Below are 11,559 nucleotides of genomic sequence, written 5' to 3'. Positions count from 1 at the left end.
TTATCATTTTGCTTTCGAATGAGTTTCACTTGGCCTTATTGTTACTCACTACATCTCCACTAATGATCAAATTGCTGACATCTTCACTAAGAAAGTGCAAAGGCTATTCTCATGCATTTTCAGGACAAGCTCTGGCTTCAAGCTTGGCTTCGTTTGAAGGAAGGTATCAGAAGTACCCCATGCTAGGAAGCCCTAACATAGTGTTTTCAAAATTTCTTTTGGATCTATAAGAAAAGCATACACACGAGGACAACTTTAGTGTCAAGATAAAATTATTTTACCTATATATTTTAAGGCACTTCTTATTTTGCAACAACTCTTACAAAAAATAAAACTCCAATTTATGTAGATATTGGAAAGCTAGATCAATTATCAATTCCTTATACCTTTATCCTTATTTCAACATATTCTATAGTGATTTGGAGAAAGGAATGAAGGGCTCAAAAAATAAACAATTTATTTCATTAGAGCATATTGTTGTCTAAATCCCGATTTAAAATCCTAAAATTCAAGATTTTGCAACTTTCTTCACCTTCAACGGCCTAAATCCATAGTAGAATCCTAAAATTGGCAAAATCCATCGATTTTGATTGCGATTTTACGATTTCTTATAAACTAAGTCATTTATGACTATATACCATTTATAACATATATTAAGTATTATTATTTTTTGGTAAAGTCCATCGATTTTGATTGCGATTTTACAATTTCTTATATCGATTCTACAAAAGTTCTCGAGTAAAATCCTTCGTTTTTTATTGCGATTTTACGAGTCCCGATTTTACTATTCCCTTTCGATATGAAGTAAAGTCCTAATTTTGACACCCTTAGAGCACTTTTCTATAAAACAGGTATCACATTGTTATTTACATTATTGAAATTCATTAGTAAAATTCTTTATTTGGTACAACATTAGAGCACTTTTCAACAAAATATATTACAATATAATGCAAGACATCAATTTAATAAACACTCCAAACGCAGTAAAATAAGAAAATGGTATAATCAAAATCCATGGAGCTTGAATTCAAGAAGAAAACCATCCACCTTCATCTGGATTTTGAAACCCAACATTCTCAATGGCACCAACTGTGTTGAACATCCTTATCTTTTGCATCTCCTCCATCAATGATCGTTGTAGTTGTTGTTTCCTCACATCAACACATGAATTAATCCTTGTAAGTCTTTGACATCCATGTCTTTGACCATGATGATTCCTATGAGTGTGAGTGTGAGAATCCATTCTCTTGTTACAAAACTGTTTGGTGAAACCAGCCTCCACCATCTCTTCTGGAGGACCAAATCTTGTCCATTTGTTGTGACTCTTCGGATTGCAACAAAGAGGTTCTTCTCCTACTACTTGATTTGTACCTTGGTCATCTTCATTGCATGAATCATTGCAATGGTAATTGAAAGACTTGAAGGAATTCGTTGAGCTTTGAGAGCTTGCATCGTCGTTCATATATTGAAGATCATCTGCAAATAGTTCTATGTCTTAAGTACCACTAAAATTAATAGTAACAGTCGCTTTTAAACCGAGTAAATTACTATTGGAACGACAATTCTGGTTCAAAATTAAAGATACAAAAAACGCAAACAAAGAACACATGATGTTCGATTAAGGTGTTTAGTATTCTACAGAATAAAAGTTGTGCATAAATACGACGATCCTATTTAAAATTTTACCGTTGAGCCATACTTAACAATTTCCACCCGAGCAACATGCCCATTTATCAATAACTATGAGTCATACCTAACAATCTCCACTTTAGTGAATATTCAAACGACGATCCAATTTACAAGTTTACCGTTGAGCCATACTCAACAATTTCCACCCGACCAACATGCCCATTCATCAATAACTATGAGTCATACCTAACAATCTCGACTTTAATGTTAATTTTGTCTTTTCTTTCTATTTTTAATTGCTTAACTTCAGAGACACAGGTCAGCATGACCCAAACTTTATTTAGTGATCAAAGTGAAATTGTTGTTATTTGCATAATAAGTTTAAAAGAGAAAAGTACCTTGTGGCCAATCTTGAGCAAAAGAATAATGGTTCCCACAATGGTTGCTATTGTTGTTGTAGGAAGCACAAAACATTGGGAGAGAACCATGCGAGGAAGAGCGAGAAGGTGGTGAGAAGAAAGGATGGTGGTTACTAATATCATGATCATCCTCTTCACCATAGATAAAACTATGTTGTCTTTGATACTTAGAACTGCAACAATCCCTCCATGTTGGAACTATAGTTGATATCTCTTCTTCAATCATCTCAGCAATCTCTATTGGTTCCAAGTCACTAATTTCAAGTTCTTTGACCATCTCATTTGCAACCTCAATGGCAGTGTCCTTTTTGGTGTCAAATGGGAAGTATATATTTCTTGTGTGCCCTGTATTAAAAGTATACATTTGTTTAGCAAACCCATATTCGGGCCGGGTCATTATTATAACAAAACCTGCTTTTCAGATTCATTGAATATCTAATGTATCTGGTCTATGATATATATCAGATTTATCAGTTATTCAATGAATCTGCAAAGTAAAACTTGGTTTATAATAATAATCGGAGGGAGTAGTATCTTGTACTGAAAGTATGCAATACCATTTTTGTTAGAAATTTTGACTTTAAGGAAAACAGTGCCATCCTCTTCATTGATAGTCCCTGTGATTGTCATGTGTGTGCTGTTTGTTGCGTTCTTCAATGGAGGTTGTTCTTTGGCAATTGTTGCATTGAAATTGATTTGTTGAGTATGTTTGCTAACTAAAGTTGGACTAGGCAATGGTGAGTCATGATGGGCCGTAGCTAAAAAAGGGTCCATCAAGAGCTCTTTTGCTGACAACCTCTCTGAGACATTTGCCAAACATTTTCCAATAAACTTTTGGGTTTCTTCATCATGGATCTTGTCAAATGCCTTTGGTAGCTTCCCCTGTTTAAAAAACTGAATTATTTAGTATTGATGTTAAATGGTGTATATGAGTGAATAATTCAAAATGTTTAAACTATTAAGAACAAACACATTTTTGTTTATTAGATGAGAAACAATATTTTTGATATTTTTTTGTATTAAATAAACTCACATTGGACAAAATATGGTCCAAACATGTGTTTATATGTGGGGGAAATCCCCACATCACAAGTCGGTTCTGTGTGGTTGTATTAGACCTAATCACGATATCTAAGATGGTATCAGAGTCTCTCCAAGATCTATTGGACCACCTGCTATCAGATTTCCGTTATCGGGGTCACCGTCCAATAGTGTTGGATGTGTTAAAGAGTCCCACATCTAAGTGGGGACAATCCTTATCTCACAATTCAGTTTCGCAAGGTTGTGTTAGACCCCCCAACCACGATTTCTAAAACTTTGATTAAAGTCAGTCGAAAAGAAAAAGATTTAAAGACACTAAAACTCATAGAGCTTGAGAGAGATAGAGAAAATGATATGATAGATGTGATAGAAAAAGAGTGAAAGAAAGAAAATAAGATGTCGAGTGAATGTATGAAATATTGAGTATTTAAATATAAGAGTTGGTTTCAAAAATCACAAATAGTATGTTAGAAAAGTTCAAGGTTCGGTTTATAATTTATATGATAGGATGAATTTTGATCCTAAATGAATTTAAAAAATTTGTTGTTTTTTCCAATAAAACTTACAGAAGTAACTTTCTTGTATATTTGAGCAGGGTTGGAGCACTCGCTGTATGGAAACTCAGAAGTGAACAACTCTATCATACACATGCCAAAAGAGTATATATCTACCAACTCATTATATTCCTCTTCATACAATTCTGGTGCCATAAATTCTGGTGTACCTAACAAATCATAACAAACACACAAAAATGATCAATTTGATAGACATAATTTAGTTTATATTACTCTTGTTAATAATTTTCGTAAACTTTTCAGGATAACTTATGAAAACAGTTTATAACTTATATGAAAAATATTTCGACTTTATATATTTTTTACATAAATACTTATATGAAGACATTTATACATAAGTTGAACTATACCTATGACACTGTGTGCATGTTGGGAGCCACGAAGAATTGCTGCAAGCCCTAAATCACCAATCTTGACCTTACCCATATGACCATTGACAAAGATGTTATCACACTTTAGGTCTCTATGTATCACAGGAGGATCATGGCTATGCAAATACTCCAAACCACTTAGAATCTGGCGAGCCCAATTCTTTATTGCTCTGATATCTACACGAGGATACTTCTTTCTATACCTAAAATTGATATATATACATGGAATAATGTTATATACATATCAGAAACATGTATGAATTAATAAAATAATATGGTATAATAAGGTAAAGGGTAGGGTTTTTAAGAATTTTTTTAAGGATTGGTAGGGTTTAAAGATGTCAACAACTACATTTTAATGCGACCATGATTTTAAATTGAGGTCGCATTTGCGAATATGCTTCAAACCCTTATTATAAATAAATAAATAAATAGAAATATGCTTGAAATGTGGTAGAAATTGCAATTTCTATGCGGCTGCGGAGATCTAAAATCATTTATATTGCGGCCACAATTGTGGTCGTGGACTACAATATAAAATCATAGCTGGGGTGTCCTAGTTTTTTTATGTCTATGCGACTATAATATGACTGTGATTCTCCACAATGTCATCAATGATCGTGATACTATTATTACGGATGCTATTATCACTGTGACCATGGTTCTAAATTGCAGTCTACAACTACTATCAGTGACCGCATCAACTACATTTAGTCAATTGTGATTTAAAACCTATTGATAAATGATTCAAAAACATATAAAAGTAATTATAATAAGAGATGGTTGAAAAATTACTCTCTTAGAGTGCCGGAGGTGAACAATTCAGTGATGAAGTTGAAGGTTCTACAATTGGCATCAATCCAAGTACCATGGAAAGTCATGATAGAGTCATGATCCAAGTTTTTTAGGAGATGAACCTCTGAATAGAGACGTTGAAGTTGATCTGGTGAATGAAAAACATCATCAAGCTTGATTTGGTTCCATGCCACTTCTATTCCTAGAACTTCATCAAATGCCCTATACACTACCTTCATAGCTCCTTTGCCAAGGATATCCCTGAACTATACACACCAATAATCATAATTTAGTTATAATCTTTAATGCAATTTTAGAAGGTGTGTGCAGTGTCTTTGATAGTGTCCGACACAAAACCAACATATATGATTACATTCAATTAATTTATTTTCTCTAATTATTATTAATGTGTATGTTAGTATCATTGACGTGTATCCTACGCGGCAATGATACGAACACACCAAACAAAAAGTAGTACTAATGATTCCTTAAAAATTAGTGTAATTGATTTAGCAAAGGCTTTTTTTTTTTTTTTGACTCAAGATTTAGCAAAGGCTAAACAAACTTCAAATTGAGTTTTTTTTTCTTTCTTCCAATTATGTATTATGAGTGTGAAACTTGTTAAAGTGACTTGGTGTATGTATATCGAGCTGTCTAATAAATCGAGCGAGTCGAATTATATATAACTCAAGTTCAACTTATTTATATAATGAGTTTAATTTTCAACTCAAGTTCGAATCATTTAAGTCATGAATCAAGTTCAACGAACTAATTACTGAATCAAATCTCAAACTATTTTTAAGTTGGTTTAGTTCATTGTCAGCCCTAAGCGCATGCTTGTTGTTAGTGATTTATAGATTAATTAGATGTCAAGAATAAAACCAGATTAGTTTATGTAAATTAGTTTAACAATTTTATTTAAAAGTCAAACTTTTGTTGTGTGGTGAAATAATATATCAATAGAGTTTCAATAATTCAATTTGATATATACTTTATATGAGTGACCCTTAGGTGTATTATACTTTATATAAGTGACCCTTAGGTGTATTAGAGAGCTAACCACATGTGATCAAGGTGGTAACTAGCCAAGACTTGGTAAGAGGACAAAATAATTAAGATAAGAAAATTTGTTTATAGTTAATTGACTCAATCATAGATGGCAACTGAAAAATGATTAAGATAACAAAATCTACCTCATTTATAATCATTAAAAAAATTACTCTAAATTACAAAATCTAGACACAAAGTAAAATCAATTTTCAAGGCAAACTAATTTTGTGTAAATTAAGCAGCATAGATATGCAACTCAGACAAGTGGTTAGTGTGCAGTGTATGTGATTGTTGAAAATTTTCTCTATCCCTGATTGAATGTTTCCTGCAAAAAAATTCACTTTTCTTGCGGATTCTTCTTTTCTATGGATCTTAAAATCCTAAGGAAACAATTACCCACAAAGGTATTATCTAAGAATCTAAATTCCTGGCAAAATTCGAATGAAATGTGTTTCCTAAGGAAAATTCATTAATTTTGGAAGAAAAATCGAGAGTTTCTAGTAGTGAAATCTCGGAGATAAAAAATAGCATCGTTATGAAAAAATGAAGAATATTAACTCATACCAATTTCATATCAACTCAAATTCTTTGGTCTATTCTCAATGCAAAAAGAAATGATTTCAATTCATACTTTTATTTCACTTCATGAATTTATCATTTCACATCCTAGAACTTAACCATATATAATTTTGTCTAGAAAAAATTAACCATATGAATATGAGAATCATTTAGAAATACTTACACGTCCATATCGACCTGAAGGGTCCGTTTCAACATATCCAAGCTGAGCTTTGCCTCCTATTCTTCCCTTAAACATGGCTCTAAGAACTATATTCTGAATTAATTTTTAGATATAAGTACTGAAAATTATATTTATGTATTCTCAACTATAGCTTATAAGATTCAAGTCAAGGTAGCTAGGTGTTAGATGATCCGAGGCTTCCAATGATTTTCATATGAGAAAACACCAAATAATTGCCATAAAAGTCTTGAGTAGTCAACACTTAGCATAATCCAAGCCATTTCAACAAAACCAAATGAAATTTCGTAGAATTTTTTATGAACCATTGGTGTCAAAAAATATCTTAAGAAAAATACAAGAAATTAAGATATTTGAGAAGAAGTTATATAGTAAGGAAATGAAACTATTTAACGATGCTTGTGTTGTCCCACAAAAAATTCACACACCACTAATTGTGTGTTAGCCAAAAGGGTGATGAGTTTTTTTGTTGAAAATATTTGTGGTAGAAGAGATTTTGAAAAGAATTAAAAGGGTATCTTAGAAATTGAATAGACCAAAGATATGACATAGAAAAGAAACCGGACTTCTAAATTTGAAGAATTTTGGGCCATGCTTTGATAGAAACATTTGTGGTTGTGAGAGATGAAGATAAATCAAATCGTTTAGGATTAGTGGAAACAAGAAACTAATGATAATAGGGTATGAGTTATTTGAATTTTGGAGTTGAAAGAGCAAAGAAGAAATCTTAATAGGTTTAAGGATTTGGTTAATTTTGTAGATTGTGGAAATTGAAGAGTTGTGGTTGAGGTGTAATATAGGATAGTCTAATTAAGTAGGGAATTATATAAATATTTTACATTGCATAGTTAACGTTCATGTCATAATAATTAATTATATCAATAATGTGTCCATGCCATTGTTTAAAAAATACGTATATAAGTTACACCACAAAAATAGAGAAAAATATATATAAGTTTGGAATTCACTTAATTTAGAGCACAAGTCAATTATATTATTTAATTGGTGTTTTCATATTAAATTTAGTAAAACAATGGTGGAGTTGAAAATTCTCAATCTTGATTATGTCACTTATTTTTTTAGTTTCATAAACATGACAACTTGCTCAAGTAATTTGCAAACAATAATTCAGTCTTTTTCGGCCAAAAACTAGATGTATACTCGTATGAATTTGTCAACGCTATCGGAATAATGGTGTGAGTTTGTAATTGGAGAAGTTATTAAATGGATTTAACACTTGTCGCATCGCCTAAATTAAAAACGTCCATTTACCACTTTTTTTTTTTTTTTACATAAATAAAATCAAGTCATACGGGGACAACCTCAAACTTAGCGACATACTCCGCAACGGACAAACTCTCCTGCTTCAGCTGCAAGAACTCCACCTCCTTCTTGTTTCGCAGATCTTCTGGAAACTACTTCCTCAAGAACTCAATCTTGAATCTCTTCTAGGATACCACTTCACCACCAGCCTCAAGTCTCCTCTTAACACTTGCGCACCAATACTTAGCCTCTTCTGCTAGAATATGTGTAGTCAACCTCACTCTATGATCGTTAATGGTAACCATAGCACAAAAAATCCGCTCCACACCTTGCATCCATGTTTGTGCACCATCCAGATCAAAATGTCCCTTGAACGTCGATGGATTGTTTCGCATGAAACGATCCAGCCTTCGCTCCTCCGCCTCACCATGATCATGAGGACCATTCTCTTGAGCCTGAGCTAACATCTGGACCATACCCCTGTAATATAGGTCATTTCCAGGTTTACTTCCTGTTAAAAAAAATGATTTACCCCCTGTAAAAAAAAATCTTTAGAATACCCCCTAATAGGTCATTCAAAAATCAATTTGCAAAATTTTTCGTTTTCGAATGACTTATTAAAGGGTAAATAAAAAAAAAATTGAGGGGAAAAACATCATTAACCCTTCAAATAACACAACTCTTTTATATGTGCACCATGAGACTTAAAACTAGAATAAAAGGAAAGTATTTCATCCCAAGTAAGATTCCCTCTTAAGACCATTCTTAAAGTGATCTAATTCAATCCTAGAAGGCATTTGACAATGTTTGGCAGCACACCATAGGTCACGTTATAACACTAGATTCACAAAGCCACTTCTTTATTCTCCAAAGGTTTTCACTGATATGACTAAAAGGGATATCTCAACTCATCAATTATAATTTATACCACAAAACAATACTTTCATAACAACTTTTATCTATGCTCCAATGCTAATCAAAACTACTATACACATGCCATAAGAAAAAAACTAACATGATAATATCTATAGGATTCCAGAAAAAATTCAAAATAAGCTACTCAAGTATCTAAAAGTAAAATCTTTACTTCTACTAGATCTAATATTGAGAGCCAATGACACTCACAATAGTAAAATCTTGGCAAAATTACACTTTTAATCCCTTAACTTAATTTCAGGTAACAGTTTGGTCCTTTATCTTTTTTTCATTTCAATTTGGTCATTTTTGTCCATTTTTATATACATTTTCAAGCTTCAAATCTAATATTATTATTATGCAAACATAGACGAGGATCATAGATTTGAAGATTGAAAGACCATAAGAAAATAAAATCATAAATTTTAAACTTAAAAATTCATATGAAAATTGACAAAAAGGACCAAATTGAAATGAAAAAAAGATAAAGGACCAAACTGTTACCTGAAATTAAGTTAAGGGACTAAAAGTGTAATTTTGCCTGAAATCTTACATTCCAATTAGACCTACAAGACTCAAGTAATCAATGTAAGCCTAACTTTATTAATTAATAATAACAAAAATTCTACAGATCCTTATAGTAATTTATCCCACTACATTGACCACTAGCTCAAAATCAACTATTCACCAACTCTCCTAATCCAATTATGGCTAAATTCCTATCAGGTCATCCTATAGTAGCACTCTATCGCATGTGGCGCCCTCAACCACATCCAACTTGACAAACACAATTTCTTGTCGAACAAAATTTATCAACTAGCCATTCACACAACGCATTTAGCACAACTCAAAATATTCACAATGAATAACAATCACATAGACAATAAATGATTTATTAAAACATCAAACACACACAAACTAGGCCAAAGTCGGGGTCAAGCGCAAACCCTTCTATCCAAGACCGCTAAAATACACATGAGTAAAATAATCTCCCATCCCTCTCCTCCTCCACCTCGATTCGTTTGAACTTGTCGTACTAGGGTTTCTCTTCTTCTGCTCCTTTCTTCTTCTCTTTTCATGTTCAGTAAGAACTGACTATTCTAACTCCTAAGTTTCTATTTATTTTGGGCCAATACTAGTCGCAACCTTTTCTGATCGTACCTGATCAGAAGGTGATTGCTGGTGCTTTGAATGTGGTGGTTGGAATGGTGGTAGAATGCGTCAAGAATGCTTCTTGGAACGGGGGGTGGGGGTGTACCTGCAGACACTCCGACGCTCAAGTCAGTAGAGATCAGAGAGTGAGGGTTAAGAGGGAGATATCGGTTCTACCTTGAGGACTGCTAAGAGTCCCCTATATATAGAGGTGGAGGGTTGCAGAGCCGTTGTAATGGCACACCTGGCTCTGACGGTTACGAAATCGTGGGACGTGTAACCGCTAGAGAGATTATTGCGGGAATGTCCAGAGAGACGTTGTGGTTCATTTGAACCGATCTAGCTCGCTCCGTGCACCCCCTTGCAGGGAAGAGGTGTGTCGCAAGTAATATTGCCAAACGTGATATTTGCGCTTTTGATTGTATTGAGCCTAAGTAAATGGGCATAAGCTCCTTTTGACCGATCCAGAACATTTTCCACAGTAGCCACTATTATTTTACTTTTTCCCTTACCCACTTATTAAAAACTCATTTTCTACACCTCCAACCTTTCAACATTGTGCCTGGACTCTCTCCTTTATTTTTAACTAAACTCTCCTAATATTTTTCAATCATCACCATAATTAAATTTTATCAGCATCACATAATATTTAAAGAAAACAACATCAATAATTCTTCTAACCAAAACATCACCTATTATACTTCATTAAATTAATTAAAATATAAAGTAGGGGTGTTACACCAGTAGCAACGATGGATTCTATATTAAAGATAGGAAGGATCACCGAAAATTTCAATATGGAAGAATTATGCGCACTTCAAAATTACATGGTAAACGATACCCTCAAGAACGTTGCGCGGAAATACCAGGATGGTCGGAAAGAGAGAATTATATTATCAAGAAAACATTGTTTTAAAGAAAAATATGTATCAATTCAAAAATGACATAACTAGTTTTGTAAAGGTCACTGAAGATTTTTTGACAAAGCCTGTAATAATTATCTATGATCAGGGTTTATTTTTTTTCATAATACAAAAATACTCATCATTTGGATGAACTTGAAATCGTATTGGATGAGGGTTTTGAGGAGGTTTGAAGAGTTTATATGAATTCTATAAATTCTCTCTCTATTGTTATAATATTCTTAAAATTAAAAGTATATTATCCATGACTATTAATCTATAATTATATGAAAAAACAATCTTTCAAAAAAAAGTGAAAGATTTTTCAATTTTTCCATATATTTTCTACCCCCTAAAGCCCTCCATTTCCCTCCTAAATTGACAGCAATGAGAATCGAACATAAGACCTCAAGGAAAGAGCACACTCCAATTATATCAATAAAATAATCACACACTTAATAAGTTTTAGTAATATACCCTAAACACATTATACCATCACAAATTCTTATTTCTACTTTTGTCAACAAAAAAAAAAATTGAACTATAATATACTATGACCATATGATATTTACAATTAATGGTAAAATAAAATGATATTAGAATACCTATGTGCATTAATCTAATGAAAAAGAAATAACGTTTTGATAGATAAGATCAGGGCCGGCCCTAGGCATAGGTCGGGGTGCG

At 32.8% G+C, this 11,559-nt stretch overlaps 1 protein-coding gene across 1 annotated transcript; it reads right to left on the bottom strand.

Moving 5' to 3' along the window:
- Positions 1–836: 836 nt before the first annotated feature.
- Positions 837–7,433, bottom strand: LOC25491702 (probable serine/threonine-protein kinase WNK5). The gene is made up of 7 exons (XM_013599697.3): positions 6,623–7,433; positions 4,831–5,096; positions 4,015–4,238; positions 3,656–3,813; positions 2,606–2,930; positions 2,028–2,393; positions 837–1,476 (listed from the first exon to the last, which is right to left on the bottom strand). The coding sequence occupies exons 1-7, from the start codon at positions 6,695–6,697 to the stop codon at positions 1,028–1,030; spliced, it is 1,863 nt and encodes a 620-aa protein (XP_013455151.1). The 5' UTR covers positions 6,698–7,433; the 3' UTR covers positions 837–1,027.
- Positions 7,434–11,559: the final 4,126 nt, after the last annotated feature.

The sequence above is a fragment of the Medicago truncatula genome, chromosome 4, assembly GCF_003473485.1.
Source record: "Medicago truncatula cultivar Jemalong A17 chromosome 4, MtrunA17r5.0-ANR, whole genome shotgun sequence".
Taxonomy (NCBI): domain Eukaryota; kingdom Viridiplantae; phylum Streptophyta; class Magnoliopsida; order Fabales; family Fabaceae; genus Medicago; species Medicago truncatula.
This window is presented reverse-complemented; position numbering and strand designations above follow the sequence as displayed.